Source organism: Enhydra lutris, unplaced genomic scaffold (genome assembly GCF_002288905.1).
Source record: "Enhydra lutris kenyoni isolate GAN:26980312 unplaced genomic scaffold, ASM228890v2 scaffoldscaffold4, whole genome shotgun sequence".
Classification (NCBI taxonomy): Eukaryota; Metazoa; Chordata; class Mammalia; order Carnivora; family Mustelidae; genus Enhydra; species Enhydra lutris.
In genome coordinates, this window is record NW_019154088.1 from 4,603,636 (window position 1) to 4,626,460 (window position 22,825).

Consider the following 22,825-nt stretch of genomic DNA (forward strand, 5'->3'; position numbering starts at 1 on the left):
CTAGAGGGTATTATGCTTAATGAAATAAGTCAATCGGAGAAAGACAACTATCATATGATCTCCCTGATATGAAGAAGTGGAGATGCAATGTGGGGGGGTTGGGGAGTAGGAAAAGAAAAAATGAAAGAAGGTGGGATTTGGAGGGAGTCAAACCATAAAAGACTCAATCTCAAAAAACAGACTGAAGGTTGCTGGGGGGAGGGGGGATGGGAGAGGGTGGTGGGGATATGGACATTGGGGAGGGTATGTGCCATGATGAGTGTTGTGAAATGTGTAAACCTGGTGATTCACAGACCTGTACCCCTGGGGATAAAAATACATCATATGTTTATTAAAAAAAATAAATAAATTTAATTTTAAAAAATCCCATCCATTTTTTTCAAAGAAATGGAACAAATAATCCTAAAATTTATATGGAACCAGAAAAGACCTCGAATAGCCAGAGGAATGTTGAAAAAGAAAGCCAAAGTTGGTGGCATCACAATTCCAGACTTCAAGTTCTATTACAAAGCTGTCATCATCAAGACAGTACGGTACTGGCACAAAAACAGACACAGAGATCAATGGAACAGAATATTGTGCCCAGAAATAGACCCTCAACTCTATGGTCAACTAATCTTCGACAAAGCAGGAAAGAATGTCCAATGGAATAAAGACAGTCTCTTCAACAAATGGTGTAGGGGATACTGGACAATTTCCTTACACCACGCAGAAAAATAGACTCAAAATGGATGAAGGACCTCAATGTGAGAAAGGAATCCATCAAAATTCTTGAGGAGAACACAGGCGGCATCCTCTTTGATCTCAGCCGCAGCAACTTTTTCCTAGGAACATCATCAAGGGAAGCAAGGGCAAAAATGAACTATTGGGACTTCATCAAGATCAAAAGCTTTTGCACAGTAAAGGAAACAGTTAACAAAACCAAAAGACAACTGACAGAATGGGAGAAGATATTTGCAAAGGACATATCAGAGAAAGGGCTAGTATCCAAAATCTGTAAAGTGCTTAGGAAACTCAACACCCAAAGAACAAATAATCCAATCAAGAAATGGGCAGAGGACATGAACAGACATTTCTGCAAAGAAGACATCCAGATGGCCAACAGACACATGAAAAAGTGCTCCACATCACTTGGCATCAGGGAAATACAAATCAAAACCACAGTGAGATACAACCTCACACCAGTCAGAATGGCTAAAATTAACAAGTCAGGAAATGACAGATGCTGGCAAGGATGTGGGGAAAGGGGAACCCTCCTACACTGTTGGTGGGAATGCAAGCTGGTGCAACCACTCTGGAAAACAGCATGGAGGTTCCTCAAAAAGTTGAAAATAAAGCTACCCTATGACTCAGCAATCGCACTACTTGATATTTACCCTAAGGATACAAATGTAGTGGTCTGAAGGGGTACCTGCACCCTAATGTTTATAGCAGCAATGTCCACAATAGCCAAACTATGGAAAGAACCTAGATGTCCATCAACAGATGAATAGATAAAGAAGATGTGGCATATACATACAATGGAATACTATGCAGCCATCAAGAATGAAATCTTGCCATTTGCAACAATGTGGATGGAACTAGAGGATATTATGCTGAGCAAAATAAGTCAATCGGAGAAAGACAATTATTATATGATCTCCCTGATATGAGGAAGTTGAGAGGCAAAGTGGGGGGTTTTGCGGGTAGGGAAGGAAAAAATGAAACAAGATGGGATTAGGAAGGAGGCAAACCATGAGACTCTTAATCTCATAAAAGAAACTGAGGGTTGCTGGGGGGAGAGGGGTAGAGAAAGGGTTGTTGGGTTATGGACATTGGGGAACGGATGAGCTATGGTTAGTGTTGGGAAGTGTGTAAGCCTGACGACTCACAGACCTGTACCCCTGGGGCTAATAATACATTATATGTTAATTAAAAAATTTAAAAAAAAAGACTGTCAGTACTTGGAAATCTAAAATTCGTATGTATCCAGCGATATTTTCAGTTCACACAAAATATTTCCATAATATTAATTCATACCACTTCTTCAACTAGTATTTATTGAACAATGATTATTAGGCAGTTTTTGTGGGATGAGGAAGATCTGAAAGTAAACAAGACAACACCCCTGGTCTTTTAAAGCTTATCAAATGTACTACACCTTGTATTTCAACACCACAAGATAATGAAATGGTGATGCTGCTTCTATTAATGACACACACAATCTCTCCTCCCTTTCAATTACTGATTCATTAGCATGAATACAGATTCTAGGTCAAGAAATCTGAATAAAGAGCTCAGAGGTTTCTATAGCTGATGAACCAAGAAGCAGTCTGTGAATCCTTAGGATGTCTTTTGCAGCCATTCTAAACTCTACTAGCTTCAAGTTCTAACAGACCTAAGTTCTCAGAGAAAAACCCCTCTTTATTGGCTTACTTTTGGCTAGCTTCAAGAGCCTTTGATGTTCTGCAAAAGCTTCTGAAGAAGCAAAACCCATGCTAGTCAACCACTTTCTGTAAAGAATCTTCTGCTAAGACCTAGTATTCTCTTAGAAATCGACATCCTTGTAGCACAAAAGCATGACGTATGCCCATTATAGAAAGGGTCAGTTTAGGAAGTGGGAGAAATCTAGACGTGCACATTCCAGAATATTCCAATTAGTTTCATAAAGCCTGTTGAGTGTGTGTTCCTAATACTTACACTGTTCACAGAAAGTTGCAATTTTATTTCTAACCTGTCTCAGGTCTGTGTTTGGCTTCAACTCAAAATTGCCATTATTAGATGCTAACAATCATTCCCAATACAGTTTTATAATTCCCTTTGATAAATTTCTCCATCAGTCTTATTGTCATTGAAAATGCTAAACAGGTAACAGTTTTTCTAAAGTTTAGTTTCTCACTGAATTGTCATGATTCTTTTCATAATTTAAGTACATAAAACAGCAAACTATATTGAAAAGTAAAAAACAAATAGTTTTCACATTGTCTATTTCTTCACTGAGGTCTGATATTCATTAATGATTAAAATATATTGAACAGTTTCAGTTAGTATGTAAAAAGCAGAAGTAGACAGTTATTCTCACCATAACAGCAAAAATATGCTAAACAAGTTACAAAATCATGCTTTTTTGTTTTACATAGGGAGAGCTGAGAGTGCAATGAAGTCTGGATGGACTAAATTCCAGATCAAGGTGAGCCTTTTCTAGGTGAGTAAACATCAATAGCCACCTTCTCAATGGGCCAACAGCATACTTCCACAGACGAGGGATTTCTATCAGTGTGTGTAGAAAGCAGCCGAATACAGGACCATCTGTGGACGTTTGTGATGGCTTATTAGAGTCCTGAGGAGACCTGGGGAGTCTGTATAGCCTACCAGTTCTTTCCCATAGCTTGCCAATTCTTTCCTAAAGGCCTTAACCAGGTGCACTGACATGTGCATGCCATGTCAAAGGCTGGAGACAGGGAGGAAGACTAAGATTTTTTTCCAAGGCTTGGAAGGTCAGGAGGAAGGCAAGGGGAGGCTTAGAGCAATAAGCCTGTGAAAAGGCACAAAACACTGGTGGCAGGACAGTAAAGCAGTGGGAGAGGGAGGGAGGAAAGAAAGGAGAGAGGGAAGGGGAGGAGAGTAAGAACAGGGGAAGAGAGGAAAAAGAGTGAGACACAGAGACAGAGATATCTAGACTCACTGAAGCATAGATCGTAAACCCTGATAAATGAAAGCATTTGAAATAAGTGGTAAACTGAAACAAAATGCAACTCAGGTCAGACCCAGCTCAACTGGAAATTAACCAGAATAAACACCAAGACTATCTGTCAGACAGAGGAAGGGATGTGGCTTTTGGGGGGTAAATATTAATTACTTTAGTCTCTACTGTTCTTTTTTATTGAGTATCTACCACAAAATACATACCAAAAAAAAGACATCAAAAAGTGAAAACTGTGACTTATAATCAAAAGAAAAACAAACAGAAAAATAGAAACAGATCTAGCATTAATCAAATACTGAACTCAGTAGGCAAAGACTATAATGTAACTACTGTAAATATTAAAATATTATAAATATATAATTCATATTTTATATTTATATTATAAATAAATACAAATATATTTTAATTTATATATTCATACATCATTTTCATCTCCATATTTATACATTATATTTCTATATTTAATATATAATTTTTATATATTTTATGTTATTTATATATTATATATATTTATATTATGAATAATATATAAAATTATATATAATTATATATGTAAATATTAAAGGATTTAGTGAAAAAGATAGATGAAATTCATGAACAGAGAGTAGTTTCAGCAAAGATGGAAACCAGGGATAGACAGATCTAGGTTCATACCCTGAGTCTGACACTTATTAGGCATAGGATCTGGGATGAATTCCTTAACTTCTCTGGATTTCCATTTTCCTAGGTAATACCTACCGTTTTGGGCATGTTGTGACTGTTCAAACAGATAAATGATACATGCAAAGCCTTTAACTAAGTCCCTAGTGCAAAGGAAAACACTCAACATGTGGCATTTTTTCTCTATTAGATTTGCCCTTCCCTTGGGCTTTCTGTTCTTTTATCTATGTACTCCCTTCTTTGAGGATTATTATCACTACTATATGTCTTACTTCTGTGCATATGGTTCTCAAAGCAAAAACCCTAGCCAACAATCTCTCTTCCATCTATTAGTCCCCACTCAAAATTCTTACTGAGTGTGTTACTTCTGAGCCTTGTCTTAAATTTAAAATGAATGAAACAAAGTTTTTGATTTTCTTCTCATAACCACTTCTCCCTGCTCATTTCTCTATTTCTGTAATGGTTCAATCAACCTGAATGCTTGAAATACTGAAGGACTTAACTCCTTCCTTTCCTTCTGTCATTCCTTCTGCCACAGAGCCTATATTTAAAAAATTTTCATTAATTCATTTACTGAATCAACAAATCTTTACCCAGTACTTACTAAGTGCCCCTAGTATATAGAATATATAGGGGCATGGCAGTAAATAAGATGGATAAAGTGAACAAATGTCTTCTAACATCTTTCATGATCACTTCACACTTGTCATCTCTTGTCTTCCTGCTTAGTTTCATAGCTCCCAATCTATCCTACATATTATCATCACTAACTTTCCTTAACAATAAATGACCATGGCACTCATCTGCTTAAAACTTTTTGGTGACTATTAGCTATTCAATAAAATCAAATTCTATAGACTGACTGACATTTCAGCCATTTGACCCTATCCTTTGCATGGATATAAAGAGATAAAGCCAATACAATAGATAAAAATTCAGAAAGATCTTTTGATACTAAATCTTATAAAATGAAATAAAAAGTGACAAATCCCAACATTTAGTTTCCCTTTCTTCAGCTTAAAAGGAATTGCCCTTGTTACTACTATCTGTGAGACTATCCTGTGCTGCCTTATGATGTATTTCTACATTGCGTCACTATGTACCTCCTGAACTTGAAATTCTTGTGTGACTTTTCCTTACGAAACCACTTTCTAAATCCCTTAGACACTCTCCTCGCTTCTTTCTAACGCTGTATAGCTCACAGTACTTAGTGACCAATGGGGTGCCCTCCTTATGGTCCAGATACCCATGCATGCTTCCAGAAAAGGGCCTGATAGACATAAACTGATAGATCTAATCTGAACCAGAAATAAAGCCACTCCTAATCAGAATTTACCAAGTAAAAGAGCAGAGAAAGTTACTGACTTCTTTTTCTCTACCCTTAGAAATTGCATTTTTATCCTCTGGTGTTGGAAATTTGAAAGAGTAAATAAAATTCACATGTGATAGTCAATGTTTTCCTTATCTCATTAGCCACTGAATCAGTGATGTCACATTCCCCTCAACCCCCATTTTTAGCCATTTGGAGAATGTTATATAGAAAAAGATTTGGACCAGCCGACAACTGGGTAAGATGAACACACATACTATTTTGTCTGACATCCACAATTTGGTCCCAACCTTTGTATGAATACAAAGATATAGAGCTAATACAATAGATAAAATAAAAGTTCTAAAGGATCTTAAACAGTTGAAAAGAAATATGTTACTGTTTCAAACCAGTTGGATTATTAATAAAAGAAGATCATTCTTTACTAATTAAACAATATAATTTTCATTGCATAAAAGCATATTCATTGCTTCACATATATCTAAATTGTGCTGTGTTCTCTTTTAGATAAAGCTTACAGGAAAAGTTAACACTGGTTTGCCATCTAACTTATGTTAAGATAAACATCTTAAAAAGCATTTTGAACAGATGTGACTGACTTGGGTCATTTCATGGATTATAAGAATGCCTTGGAGTCTGAACATTTAAAAACTGAATTCCTAGTAAATGAAAAGGAAATTACTAATATGATTCTATTTTTTTCTGGCATACTTATTTATATAGATGAATATTCATACTCATAATAATTCCATTTGAATGCTACTGATTATTGAGCTGAAAACGTTAAGGGCATCTGGTTTCTGCTTAATTTTTATCCCTTTAAAAGATTACAATAAACCCAATTGTGAGAATTTCTTATTAAATCTAGATTTTTTCCTCTCTCTCTGCCTGCTTGTGATCTCTCTGTCAAATAAATAAATAAAATCTTTAAAAAAAAAAGGGGGGGGGCACCTGGGTGGCTCAGTGGGTTAGGCTGCTGCCTTCGGCTCAGGTCATGATCTCAGAGTCCTGGGATCGAGCCCCGCGTCAGGCTCTCTGCTCAGCAGGGAGCCTGCTTCCTCCTCTCTCTCTGCCTGCCTCTCTGCCTGCTTGTGATCTCTCTGTCAAATAAATAAATAAAATCTTTAAATCTAGATTTTTTCTTCTTTTAAACCTGCCTCATATACCTGTTAGTCATTTAAAAATTAGAATTAAAAAAAAAGTCCATTCAAACCACACTTCATCCCTCTCACCACCTATAGAAAACCCTGAGGTTTATAATAACTGCTAAAATTTCATTTTATAAATGATATGCTTGACATACAAAACAATTTCATGCTGCACATAATCATTCATAGCACTTATTCAAGAAGTATTTATCGAGCATCTACTATAGGTTTGGTATTGTTTCAGGTGCTGGGGATAATGATGAGAGCAGACATAAAAAATTCTGCACAGAGCCACTTATTGTCTGAAGGTATAGACAGAAAGTTAAACAAGAAATTACAATAATGGGTAGTGATTGCTTTGGTGGATGCATGAGATGCTGTGGGATTGTAAAGTACAGTAGCTAACCAGAAGGAACCCAAAGGCTTCTCAAAGTAAAACCTAAGCTGCTATCTGAAAAATGAGTTAACCAGAAAAGGCTAAAAGGGAGAGGGAGAGGCCGAGGGAAAGAGAGAAGACAAGAGAGAAGGAAAGACTGTTCCAGAGGGAATGACATATGTTAAGTCCCAGAGCACATGATGGGTACTAGAAACTAAAGTAAGTATGGAACAGCTGGATTACGACTAGATGAATAACAGTGAGATGAGAAAGACTAGAAAGAGAACAGATCTTATGGGGCTTCATGAGTTATGCTAAGTCATTATCCTAAGGTCAGTGAGAACCCATGATAGGTTTTAAGCAGGAAGCTGAACTGGTCACATTTATCTTTTAGAAACAGTCTGGTCGCACAGTGGAAAATGGGCTGGAGGGGAGTAAGTCAAGAAGCACAAAGAACTGAGAAGTTGCTGGAGTAATCTAGGCAGGAGGTGAAGATTTCCTGAACTGGGGAAACAGTAGTGAGGACAGAGAGGAGAGGGCAGGTATTTTGAGAGATATTGTTAGGAGGCTGAATAAGTAATTAACTGAATGGAGGAGTGAGGAAAGTTAAAAAAGAATTAAGGAAAATTGCCAGCTTTCTGCATTGAGAAACTGGATGAATGATGGTTGTGTTTATTGGTAACTCAGTATAAATAGTAGTTCACTGGGAGAGTCCAATGACCTTACCCTTTTCAAATTTTATGTGGCATGATACTATGATATATATATACTATGTATGTTTCTAAGCTATTGTTAAGCTATTCTGGCACCTTCCTGCTGCTCCTAAATTATAAATATCCCTCATGAATATCTGTAATATATTCTTAATCAATTTATTCCCTTGGGTATAGCCCATGCACTCTATGGCTTCAACCATCACCTTTATGCTATTCTGTTGCTGGTAAAACCAACAGTATCACTACTAACTAAAGACCATTTATTTCATGCCTTAAAATTAAGAAAATGATGTAATTCTTTTAATCCTCAAAATGACTTTTAAGAATACAAAAGAGAAAAGGTTCTGAAATCAGATAGATTTAAGCACATATTCAACATCTGCTATTTCCCAGCTGTGTGACTGTGGAAAAAGTAACTCACCCTCTGAATGATCCCTCATCTGTAAAATGTAAATATCAACAGTCACAATGTCGTAAGTTAGTTGATCAAATAAAATAAGTCATAAAAAGCACTTAGCACACAGTATGGTGCTTAGTAAGCACTTACTAAATTCACCACTTTACTATAAAAGTAGACAAAGCACATATTTGTTGAAGACCTATTTGAGAGTACAAACTTTAACAAACATTGTAAAATATCAAAAAATAAGAATACTTTTAAGAACATTTAAGGAACAGTTCTAAACCTTTATAATTTGATGCAACTCATATATTAAAATTCATCTACTTTTTTGAACAATGAGAAAATAAATAGTCCTGGGGGGGAAACTGACAAAGGATAAAATAATTTTAGACTCCATTTGTTCACTTATCAGATGATAATTTTGGAAACTGCAGATGTTTAAGAAGCAACAACTATCATTATTCCATAGTTAATTTAGAGTAATAAATGTACAATCCTTAAAGTATTTTTTGACCCAGGAATAATATTCCTAGGAATTCATATGAAGCAAGTAATAATCAGAAATGTATAGGAAGATTTATTAGGAAAGATCATAATTGTAACATTGTTTATAAAAATTTTAAAATAAGTAACATTGTTTATAATAATTTAGAAATAACAAATATTTCTAACAAGAGGCAATTCATTGAATCTGTCATAATACATTCATATGTAGGATACAAATATAATGGAATCCACACAGCCATTAATTAATGCATTTTCTAAGTATATTCAGTTAGGTGGGAAAATAAATACGACATAATGCTAGGAGAACAAAGGACACAAACTGTATGTACAGTCAAACCTAATTATGTAAATAAAATATGTACAACTATTTAACTATGTGAACTTGTGTGAAAAATTCTTAGGAAATAAACCATTACAGAGTACACCAACATGTTAGCCATGTGTGTTACAGGACAGAAAAACTATGCTTTTTATACTTCTCTATAACTTTATTATATCTCAAATTTTCAGCAATATGTAGGTACCTTATGTTGTTTTTTTCTAATTACAATTTATTTGTATACTTTGTCCCCCTTTTTTCCCTCATCACAGGCCAACACTTAAAAGTATTTAATGTGTAACTTTTGTCTATGTCTTTGCAAATATATTATTATTTTGTGTGCCTGTATTTTTAATTCCTTTCAATGTTACTTTTACTCATTCAACACTTTGCTGCTATGTGCACAATGAATGTACTTTTCTAACTGCAGACTTGTATCTCATAACATGCACTCACCACATTTCAACTATCTGCTCTTCCAGAAATGGACATTCATGTTGCCTCCAATAACCCCACCACCATCAAAAGTAACCCTGCAACGACTATTTTCACTTATGTCCCCTTATGGAATTTAAGCATCTCCTTGCACCTGTATTTTGTCTTGAGATATTCTTTTCTACATAGTGGTTCTCCATAGATTTTACCATTTTTCTGTTAGGATTGTTACCTACACGTTGATATATGTCAGTTAACAATCTCCAGTTATAGTGTTTACCCAGTTTTGTTTTGTTTTGTATTTTGTAAGGTGGAAGAATTGCAGAATTATTCTTCAGTAATAGCAAATATTATTCATAGTATTAAACATTGCTAACAGTTATTGAGCACTTAGAATGTGCCAGATGATAAGCTAAGCACCTATTGTTATTACTTTCATTGTATTATGTGGGAAACTAACTAGACCAACATTTGAGGTAAGCAGTAGCATTGGGGTCCACACCTGGCCTCCTGGGTACAGAGTTAACTTGCTGATTGCTGTCTTATGCTGCCTCTTACTTCATGTGATCTGAATGAACTATGAAAAGGACACTTGCCCAAAGTCTCCACCACCTCTGCTACCAACCTGTCATTCTCACAAATAATATTAATTTCTTCAAGGGAAATCACTGTAATACACAAAAATTCCCTTAACTGAAAAATATTAACTCTTGGATACAATAATATATTAAAGGATTAATGTAGCTAAAATAACATTACATTTTGCAAGTGATGTCCACCCACATTACACAAGGGGCACCTAACAGGTGGTTCAGGATACCTGAGGCAGGTGAACCAAATGGGTTCTTCTACTTAACCCCTTCTTCTCCCACCCCTACAAGTTTGAAGGTTCTCTCCTTTTGAATTTCTTGACTATTCAGGAGAGTTGTGTCAACAAGTTGAAAAATGAATATGTAGTTGATTTTTTATCTCATTTAATGAGGTTAATGACATTTTTCATAAAGATAAGGACTTATATAGTCCTTAAAACCTGATATGTCTTAGGCAATGATGGAGAAGACAGAGTCCTAGAAAATAAGTTTAAAAAATAAAAAACAGCCATTCCCTCTAAATGCTGAAAGAAGATGAGAGTTTGACAAATGACTCATTTGCTTTTATACTAGAATCATTGTGCTCTGAATATATCAGGCAATTGACTGAGTCTCCTTTATGAGCATATGTAAAAATGAAAGGAAAAAGAGAAAGCAAAAAACCTGGGTTAAAATCTGGGTTGTGTCAGAAAACTGTTATACATGTAGTGAGAAACAAATTGGCAACAAATTGGTGTAAAAATTGATTAGGCACTCACTTGATAGAAAGCTCACGTATACACAGATTAGACTATGCAGAACAGAAGCCAGACAAAAAAAGACACTCTAAATTGTTTTGCATAATTTTCTATAACTATCAGGAAAAATAATTCCTGTTCAAAATATGCAATTAGCCATTAATATTCAATCTTTCCCTTTTGAGCAATTTTTTACCATTCTGAGAAGCTACTTGTCAAAATCAGCAAAAATAACCTCAGCTAAATCCTATAGTAAAATCTCTTCAAACATTGCTTCTGTTCTTTCTTCTCTCTCCTTTACTCCTGCAACTCCAGTTACAGGTATGATAAATTTCTCTCCCTTACATCTCATAGTTTTCTCTTTACTTTCCATCCTGTTTTCTTTGTGCTTCAGCCTGGATGGTTTATATCACCCTATCTTCTGGGTCTTTAATTATCTATACAACTCTATCAAATCTACTGGTAAACTCATGTATTGTGTTCTTAATCTCAGGTTTTGCATTTTAAGTCCTAGAATTCTATTTGATTGACTTATATAGATTCCAAATTGCCCCTAAAATAGTTCATCTTCCCACCCAATGCCACAGTCATCTGAAAATTTGATCATATGGATCCTCTGACACCGTTTCTAGTGTATGTGTTTTCTCTTGTTTTCAGTTATCTCATTGGATCTCCTCATATGCTTGGCCATATCTGATTGTCTGCTGAATTCTGTGTAAAATGTTTTAGAGATAATCTGAGGCTCTGAATCATGTTATCTTTTTAAAAAGAGAAATGGGCAATACGAGGAGCATGAGATCACTTCAATTCAGTCTAGAGTTGATATGATTCAAAGCTGGATATAAGTATTTGCAAGGGCTGGACTATTTCTGGTTTGCCTCTAAGCCCTAGGGTATAACCCATTCAGGAGTTGACTGAATACCTGGAGGGTTAACCAGGTTTTATTTTCTTAGCGCTATGAAGCTGCTGAAAGTCCTACTCAGCTTCTCAGCTGCAGTTCTCTCCTTAACTTCTTGGTATCCCTGTATCATTTTTTGAATCAGAAAATGTCTTAAGGGGATTTAGAGGCTCTGTTCTCACTGGAATTCTGGCCCCTCAAATTTTCTCATTTTTTGTAATTTCCTAATGCCTTCCAAAATTATTTTTGCTTTACTTCCATGCAACTATTCTAATTGTTTTAACTGGGAGAATTGGTCTGATTTAAGTTATTCCACCACACCTGAAAATGGATGTCTTCAATGTCTATTGCAATTTTAAAAACATACAGACATTCTGACCCAGTATTTCTATTCTAGGATTTTATCCTACAGATAAACTCATACATGTCCTAAAATATATGTACAGTAATGTTCACTGCATTATTTGAAATAGCAGAAGACATGAAAGAAAGCAGTAAGGAATAAAGCCCATCAATAAAGAAGAGTCTCAATATATTATCCATATAGTGAAGTCACAAAACAAACCATCTGAATCCTTTTGTGTTAAAGTGGAAGATGGAGAATGATGTACAATATGTTCTAATTTTGGTAAAAATGAATAAACACATGCATATATATTTACATATGCAAAGAAAGTTTTTGAAGAGATACCTCACAACAGAGAAGAGTGGTTATTCTGGGAAAGAAAATGGGGGGGGTAGGTAGTCAGTGGAAGATTTTTCACTATTTGATAGTGTTTAAATTTATTTTTTACACATTACATGCTTTAATGTTATAATAAACCACTAGAAAAAAACAGATAGCATGAGAAGTGCTATAGACTGGGAGTCAAAGAAGAAAATGGCAGCTGAAAGGAGGTTTATTTATTTATTTATAAAGGTTTTGTTTATTTATTTGGCAGAGAGGGAGAGAGAGAGCACAAGCAGGAGGAGCAGCAGGCACAAGGAGAGGGAGAAGGAGGCTCGGGAGCATGATGCAGGGCTTGAAGAGGACCCTGGGATCATGACCTGTGTCAAAGGCAGATGCTTAACCAACTGAGCCATCCAGGTACCTCAAATGAGGCTTATTTAAGCTAGAGTTTAAAGCTTAGACTTTCAGACAGATTGGATTTAGTTGAGTGAGGGAGAGAAAAGTCTGCAGAGAAGGGGAGTAGAATATGGAGGTACAAGGAAGTACTCAGTTTAGGGAAACTATTAGTAGTTCTAAACTCATGAAGGATAGGGTGGATGTAGGAGACTGCCTATCTTACAAGACTCTTTTTCCTCAAGGGTAAATGGTGTTAAGGAGTTCAAATTTTATTTGAGGGAATGGGGAATAATGCAAAATTTTATTTTGAGGGAATGGGGAACAACAACATGATCAGATTTGCCCTTCACATGTATGATGATGATAGGCCTTTGGATTGACAAGGGGTAAAGTGGGGAGGAGATAGACTTGAGCTAGAAGATTGTAATAACCTAGGGGAAACCTTAATGCAGTGACAATGAGGATTAAATGGGACAGATTATAAGATGTTAAGAAGGTAGAATTAAAAGGAGCTGGGGCCTTATTTGTGAATAATGGAATATATGAAATAATTTATTGCAATTCACTTTTGATTGGTTTCGAACAACTGAGTAGACAATGGAACCCTTCACCGTCAGGACACATAAAAATGGCATAGATATGTCAGCAAAGAAATGTTCAGTTCTGCACGGCTGAGGTTGAAATGATTGAGTACATCTAAGAGGAAGATGTCTGGAGGATAAAAAGATGGTGGAGGAAGACACTTAATTGTCATACGAATAAAACTGGTAATTGAAGTCATGGAGGTATTTAATATCACAACAGGGGTAAGGCTATGGATGGAACAAGAACTTATAAGGGGTGGAATATATACAGTAAGCCCCAAAAGGAAGTTAAGAAAATACTCAGAAAGCTTTCAGAAGTAAGTAGCGGAAGCCAATGGATGACAATGGTTTTAAGAAGGCTTACATTCTTTCAGAGAAATCTAGAAATAAAGTGCCTAAAATGTGTTACTGGTATTGAAGAACTAGGAGATGATATATTTGATCATTGTGTTAGAATTACCTAGTGCTTGTTTAAAGATTAGATTCCTGGTCATTCTGAACTGAGATTTCTTAGGGTGGGAAAAGAGTGTATATTTTAACAACGTCCCAAATAAACTTCACCCTCACGTCTGAGAACAACTATGGCAGACTTCAAGCTCCTTTAGAACAAGGATCTTGTTTAATTCATCATGTAGACTTAGTGCTTGCCACAGCATTTGCCATGTAACAGGTCCTCAATAAATATGAAGTAACTTAAGGACGAGAGCAGAGACCGGATAGATGGACAAATGAACACACGAATGAAAGAACTAAAGATGTCTTTGCCAAAATCTTGGTAGGATTATTAGAGCTTACATTCTGGTGGGGTGGGTGAAGGGGTGACAGATAGTATACATGCAAGCAGATAGACAATTTGTAGAGATAACTTGTAGAGATTTGTGTTAGCTAGGATAGTCAAGGAAAGCTTTCCTGAGAAGGTATCATTTGAGTTGTCACCTAAATTATGAGAAAGCATTAACCATGTGATGCTCTGAAGGCAAAAAACATTTGAGGCAGAACAAAGTCCTAAGTAGAAAAAGGGTGAGTAAAGTGTATTTAAGTAATAAGGAGGCATCTGTGGCTCTGGCTCAGTGAGTGAGATAGAACCTGGTGGCAAATAGGATGCTGATCATAAACAGTTTCATCAGTTGTGATCTCATAGGAATTTGGATGTTATTCTAATTGCAATGAGAAACTAAACTTTAAACAAAGCAGCGATGTGATCTGACTTACACTTAAAAAAAAATTACTCTGGCATCTGTATGAATAATGGATTATAGCAGGGCAATGGTGGAATAAGCTGACCAGTGAGGGGTTGATGAAGTATTTCAGACAAGAGATGATTATCTTGTGGTGGTAGCAAGAGAGACAGAGAGAAGTGCCTGGGCTTTAATATATTCTGGAGAGAGAGAGAGAAGACAAGACAATGCTAATAGGTTGGCCAGAGTAAGTAACAGAAAGAGAAGTCTAAAGAATTCGGATTTTAGCCAATAAGCAATGGGGACTCAAAGTCTTGAAGTGAGTGAGTGACACAACTACAGTAGAATATATTAGAACAGTTATCTTCAAGTAGCAAGCCAAATGAAGTCTTTGGGAAATAAAATGGAAGGTAGAGGTGAATTTGGAGTTGTTAGTAATACTCTAGGCCTGAACTGACAGTTACTGAACTAAGATGATGACAAAAGTAATGGCAAAAAGTGACGGATATAAAGGGCCACAATGAAGTTCATGGAGATTTAATTTGCCATGCCTTTAGGCACAAAGACTTAGAAAATTTGGGTTAGAAATATTTGGGAGTCATCAGAATATAGGTAGCTTTTAAAGCCATGTGAGTGACTGAGATTATCCAGAAAAAGGTGATAAAGTGAAAACGGAGCTTAGGCTAGGAACTGGCTATAGAGACTAAGAGTGACCAGAAGAAAAAGAGAAAAACTAGGAGAATGTGGCATCACAGATGCTGATGGAAGCATTTTAAGGAGGAGTGTTTATAATGAACAAATAAGGGCTAAGAAATGTTGGTTGGGTTTGGTAAAATGGAGATCATGCATGATCTTTGTCAGAGCTGTATCCATTTAGAAGTGGAAGGAGAAGCCAGGCTCCAGGTACGTGAGGCATCTGAGACATGAAGAAGTGCTGACAATCAACATGGATAATACTCTGAAACTTTTGGTTTTGAAGCAAAGAGAAGTAGCTAGAGGAATAACTAGAGTGGAGGGAAGGAATCTTCAGAATGGGAGAGATGGTGCATGTTTCAATATGATGTGAAAGATAGTAAAGAGAAAGAGGAGGAAGCTATTGGAGAGGGTGAGTGATTGCTGCTAATGGGATCCAGAGAACAAGAAGGGGGTGAGCCATATGTGGGAGGAAGTGCTCTTCTCCCAGTTACAAGAAGCAACAATGTGCCTGGGTGCCAGTAAGTTAGCAGGGGTGGTGCTCAGAGGCAGAGGAATTTCCAGGGTGATGGCTTCCATTTTCTTTGTGAAGAAACAAACCATCCACTCACAAGTGAGGGGAATGGTGAAGGGGACTGAATTTAGAGGAGAGTAGAGAAGGAATGCAATAGCCATTATGGAGAATGGGTAGATAATTTTTCCAGAGAAATATGAGATTGCCTGGCCATACTGAAGATTGAATAAAATGATTTCTGCAGTTTTTGTGTTTAAATATTCTATGATAATATCCAGATTAACTCATAATCAACATCATGGCAATCCCAGGCCTTATACGCCTATTCTACAAAGAACCTCTACATACTGGATACCTGAACTCATAACTTTAAATTTATGGAGTAGCTTACAAAAAGCTCTTTTGCCAAAGCCCCAGTTTCTCATTTCTGAAGTTCTCTTTCTTTTACCCCCATAAATTTAATTTCATTATTTACCTACATTTTTTTTTCAGAAGCAAAATTTAATCTGATGATAGGGAATAGCTATGAACATAGATGTAATGTTGGCCATAGCACAAATTGCTGTGAGAAAAGTCCTGTCAGAATAGCATAAAAAGCAACCATATGGGGCGCCTGGGTGGCTCAGTGGGTTAAGCCGCTGCCTTCGGCTCAGGTCATGATCTCAGGGTCCTGGGATTGAGTCCCGCATCGGGCTCTCTGCTCAGCCAAAAGCCTGCTTCTCTCTCTCTCTCTGTCTGCCTCTCTGCCTACTTGTGATCTCTGTCAAATAAAAAAAAAAAAAAAAAAAAAAAAAGCAACCATGTCCATTAGGTTGATTTAAACAAGTGACACTAAATTATCTAGAAATCAAATATAATTTGTCACAATTATATGCTCATTTCATTTTTATTTTTACTATTTGTCCCGGATATATTAGATGCTTACTGATATTTAGTGAAAAAGAGATGAACATTTCAGGGATTTCTAAGCATTTGGTACATATTGATAAACCATAAAATAATCAAGTACAAATAACTGAAAGAAGATCCAAAGACCATAAAGTTAGTAAAGAAGGTAACTGCCAGCACATCGCAGTAATTGTATTAATATCTAGAGACAATGTTGATAATTTTTTTTTTTTTAAAGATTTTATTTATTTGACAGACAGAGATCACAAATAGGCAGAGAGGCAGGAGGAAGCAGGCTCCCTGCCAAGCAGAGAGTCTGATGCGGGGCTCAATCCCAGGACCCTGGGATCATGACCTGAACTGAAGGCAGAGGCTTTAACCCACTGAGCCACCCAGGCGCCCTGACAATGTTGATAAATTAAGAGAGGGTGAAGGGAACATGGTAATTTACTAGAGGAGTTCAGTTCTTTCATAGAAGCAGGGTAATTTTCATTTTTTCCATCATAATTGTGAAATAAAATACTCTCATCATTATACTCCTTTAGTTGTCACTGGCATGTGAAAGCATTTGCCCCAAATGTTCATAAAATATAATAATAACAGTTAATAGAAAAAAAATAAAAATAACTAAATCTTTCTTTAAAGCTTAGAACACATTAAGGATTTGACAATGACATGGGTCAAATGGTTGTTATTTGAAACCTTAAAATAATTTTTTTGCTACTCTGCAAGTTAATTTCCTAATTGGTAAAAGAGAACAGGTTAGATTAGATCATCTCTAAAGGAAGTTTCTACTCACATTTCTGATTGAAAAGCATCTAATCACAGAGACTATCAGCTACTTTAGGAGTATAGTACTTCTTATATAGCATACAATGTCCATGTTAATTAAAGAAACCTGACAGGACAGTTTCATTTTAGGTATAGCTTACTTCTTTATTCAGAGCAAGAAACTGATAATGATTTTCATAATTAATTTCAGAATTTTCATATCCATTAGAAGTTGAATTTTTTTCACAAAACTATATCATGAATGTTATCAGAATTTTTCCAAAATAAAATTAATTTTATAACCATCATATCATGGCCTTATCTTTTTTCTTCCCTTAGATGCCTATATTTTGAGAAATAGTATAAATTCTTACCTCTAAGAGATAAGGTTCCATTTGATCCAGGGTTTTTCCAAGATGCTTATCTGGATCTAAACCTGCCAAGAAAGATTAAATTTTTTTTTTTAAGATAATTATCAGATTGGAAGACACATTTCCCTCTTCCCTTTGCCTCTCCTTGCTTAGGAAACCAGTATATGTATATTTCAAATTGCTTTGATCCTAAAGTAAAATGTATTTGGCTAGTATTTACTTTTCTATTCCCCTTGGAATAGGGGATTTTCTTGCTCCTGAAAAATAAGTTCTATGCCAAATCATTTCATTGCACTGTGTCAACTTCCAGATACATTGTTTTAATTCATTTTTGAGCAATTGTAATTTGGATGGAAAAACAGGTATCATTTCAAAGATAGGACATTTATGTCCTTTGTATTTTAATTATTATGGCTATTTTATTCATGAACAATAGTGAGAATTTTCTTATGTATTCCTGTTTTATCTAAACTTTAAAATTCTAACTTAGAGAATAAGAGTAGAAAATAGAAGAACGGTAGACCCTTATGCCTATATAATTAATTCACTTCATAAAAGGACACATATATGGGCACAAATAATTGTATTATCAAATTAAATGATGTTTCATTTCAATGACCATTTGCATGATAATGTTTTCTAAGCAAAGATAGAAACAACTCTGAAAAATCATTATTGTACCAACAGCATGTGTATAATCTTAGATAAAGATGTTCTTTATAACTATATACTTCTTTATAACTATATAGTTATATAGTAGAGTTGATGTAGGTGATAAGGTATAGGCAGACAAGTATGGGCAATAAACTCTTCCCCCATACCAGAACTAACTTGCCGGGGAAGAAAAAGTCACATACCACAAATCTGCTATGAAATGAAAGAATTCATTTTAGATATTACATCCATAATATATTTAGGTATTTACATATGTAATGCGTGTATTGACTTAGCCTCATTTAAATGAATTGTTTTTATCTTTTACTGGTTTAAATTATTTAGCTATTAATTACACAAACTGATCAATAATTTTCTGCTTCTAGTTGGATGCTTTCTTTGGTAACATGTTATTTGTTATATCACATATGAGAAGAAGGGAAGTCAGGCCAAGATTGAAAACTCTTCTGCCACTGAGTATTTTTAGGTGAAACTCAAAGCAAACAACTCAGACCTATAGCACTGGACAGACTTTTTGTCTCACCTCTCTTCACAGCAATCTTATTCTCACGGTGTGTTCACTAAAATTAAAATTTCAAGGAGATGGGTGAACATTTAGATGAACCAATCACTGACTCTGTCTAGTTCCTCTACTTTTATCACAATTTAGCAATTCCGTATTTAGAATCAGTAAGTAAATGAAATACTTTGAAAGAAACACCCATGTAATCACCACCCAGATTTAACAAGTATTAACATTGTGCCATATTTTCTCTACAACATTTTTTTAAAGAAATAAACACTACCAACACAACAGAACATCACAGTATATCTATCTACTCTTAATCTACAGCCCCTACACTTCTACATGGTAAGTACTCTTTTGAAGCTGGTGAGTTACTAATTATACTTTTATAATTTTACTACAAATGTATGTATCCAAACACTATTTAATACTGTTCACATATATTAAATTTTTATGTGAATGATATAATCTTTAACTTGATTTTTTCAATTCACATTGTTAATGAGATTAACTTATATTGATTGCTGTGGCTCTGGTCCATTCATTTTTATTACTGTATTCTATTCCTTTATATGGATATGCCAGAATTTAATTCTACATTTTCCAGTAGATAAGTATTTAGGCACTGGGTTGTTTCTAATTTCTGTTTTGCCACAAGTACTTTGTACGCTGCAGTAAATATGGTTTTATGTGAAATTACCATGATAGAAGAAAGTATGTACATATAATTGTATGTATTATTGCAATATATGCGCATGAGCACGTGCGTGTGTGTGTGTGTGTATAATCTTCAAGTCTATTAGATATTGCCAAATTGCTCTCCAAAGCAGTATTACCAATTTGTACTTCTACTATTAGGACATAGAATTCCTATTTCACAATAGGAATAATGCAATATATTGCATTAAATAATGCACAATATTAAATTATGCACAATAATGCAAAAATAATTTAGTGGTGTCAGAATTTTAAAATCTTTGCTAATTGATAAGTAAATAAATAAATAAATAAAGTTGTTTTAGATACTTATTTTAATTATCATTTTCTGATTATTATTAAAAGTAAGCACCATACCCAATACAAATGGCTTCCCAGGTGAATTCTACTAATATTTAAAGAAGAGTTTAGAAGAGGAAGGAAAACTTCCAAATTCATTCTACAAGGCCCACATTACCTTGATATTGAAAATCAGATAATTAAACTACAGAAAAAGAAAACTACAGGCCAGTATCTCTGATGAGCATAGATAACAATCCACAGTAAGATATAAGCAAACTGAATCCAATAATACATTTAAAAGAAAAAGTCATTCACCATGATCATGTGGGATTTATTCCAGGGACACAAGGGAGGGTAGTTTAGTATTTGCAAACAATCAACATGATACACCAAATTAGCAAAAGAAAGAATAACAGCTGTATGATCATATCAATAGATGCAGAAAAGCACCTGTCAAAGTACAATCTTCGTTCATGATAAAAACTCAACAAAGTAGGTTTAGATATGGTTTCACTTACTTGTGGAGCATAAGGAATAACATGGAGGACATTGGGAGAAGGAAAGAAGTGAGTTGGGGGAAATTGGAGGGGGAGACAAACCATGAGACACTGTGAACACTGAGAAACAAACTGAGGGTTTTGGAGGGGAGGGAGGTGGGGGGTTGGTGAGCCTGGTGGTGGGTATTAAGGAGGGCACATATTGCATGGAGCACTGGGTGTGGTGCATAAACAATGAATCTTGAAACACTGAAACAAAAATACATTTTAAATAGTTATTGTGTCAAAAAAAAAAAAAAAAAGGAACATAGCTCAATATAATAAAGGCCATATATGAAAAACCCACAGCTAACTTCATTCTCAATGGTGAAAACAAAGCTTTTCCCTTAACATCAGGAACAAGACAAGGATGTCCACTCTCTTCCGTTTTATTCAACGTAGTTCTAGAATTCCTACAGCAATCAGGCAAGAAAAAGAAGTAAAAGGCATCCAAATTGGTAAAGAACTAAGTAAAACTTTCATTATTTGCAGATGACATGATAGTATTAAATATAGAAAACTCTACAGATTCTACCAAAAAAACATGCTAAAACTGATGTATAGATTTAATAAAGTTGCAAGATACAAAATTAATACACAAATAATGTGCTGCCTTCCTATACACTAATAATGAGATAGCAGAAAGAAAAATTAGGAAAATAATCCCACTAAAATAGCACCAAAAAGAACAAAATACCTATGAATAAACTTAACAAAGGAAGTGAAAGACCTATACTTCAAAAGCTATAAATCGATAATGAATGAAATTGAACATGACACAAACAAATGGAAAGATATTCCATGATCATTGATTGGAAGAACCAATACTGTTAAAATGTTCATACTTTCTGAAGCGATCTACAGATTTAATGCAATTCCTATCAAAATACCAGTAAGATTTTCCACGGAACTAAAATTATATGGAATCACAAAAGACCCCAAATAGTCAAAGCAATCTTGAGAAAGAAGAACAAAGTTGGAGGTATCACAATTATGGATTTAAAAATATACTACAAAACTTCAGTGATAAAAACAGTGTGGTACTGGTACAAAATAGGGTTATATAGATCAATGGAACACAGATCTATAGTTACACAGATCAATGCACAGAAATAAACCCACACATTTATGGTCAATTAATCTATGACAAAGGAGGGAAGAATAAAGAATATGCAATGGAGAAAAGAAAGTCTCCAACAAATGGTGTTGGGAAAACCAGACAGCTACATGCAAAACAATGAAACTTGGCCACTTTCTTATACCATAACAAAAATAAAATGGATTAGACCTAAATGTGAGGCCTAAATTTATAAAACTCCTAGAAGAAAACATAGGTAGCAATTTCTTTGACATCAGGCATAGAAACATTTTTCTAGATATGTCTCCTAAGGCAAAGGAAACAAAAGCAAAATCCAACTACTGGGATTATACCAAAATAAAAAGTTATTTGTATGGTGAAGGAAACCATCAACAAAACAAAAAGGCAACTACTGAATATTTGCAAATGATATATCCAGTAAGGGGTTAATATCCAAAATACATAATTTTCAAAACTCAACACCAAAAACCCCCACAAATAATCTGATTTAAAAATCAGCAAGAACCTGAATGGATTTTTTTTTTTTCCAAAGGCATACTTATGGCCAACAGACACATGAAAAAAAGCTCAACATCACTCATCATCAGGGAAATGCAAATTAAAACCACAATGAGGTACCAATTTACACCTTTTGGAATGACTAAAATAAAAAACACAGGAATATAAGTATTTGTGAGCATGTGGAGACAAAGGAACCCTTGTGCATTGTTGGTGGGACAGCAGACTGGTACAGCCAATGTGGGAAACAATATGGAAGTTCCTGAAATATTTATGCTTTATGTATTTGAGAGCTATGTTATTATGTGCATATATACTTGCAATTTCTAAAGCTTTCTGATAAGATTATTATTCCTTTTATCAACAAGTAATGACCTATTCATCTCCATATACCTTCATACATGATTTTTATACTATATTCTATTTACCAACACTACAACACCATCTTTATTTTGTTAACATTTTACTGGCATATATTTTTTCCATAATTTATTCTTGAATTTTCTGTGTGTGTGTGTGTGTGTGTGTTTTTTCATATGCCATTTATCAACTATATATAACTGGATTTTTATTTTTTTTTTATTTTTTTTTTAAAGATTTTATTTATTTATTTATTTGACAGAGAGAGATCACAAGTAGACGGA

The 22,825-nt window shown here is 35.0% G+C and overlaps 1 protein-coding gene across 1 annotated transcript in view; it reads right to left on the reverse strand.

The window, feature by feature from the left end:
- LOC111162261 (diphthamine biosynthesis 6) overlaps window positions 1-22,825 on the reverse strand; it is a 183,452-nt gene that overhangs the window by 22,714 nt on the left and 137,913 nt on the right. Inside the window, exon 6 of the mRNA XM_022526548.1 lies at window positions 17,873-17,934. Within this exon, the coding sequence (XP_022382256.1) occupies window positions 17,873-17,934 (62 nt within the window). The remainder of the gene's footprint in view (window positions 1-17,872; window positions 17,935-22,825) is intronic.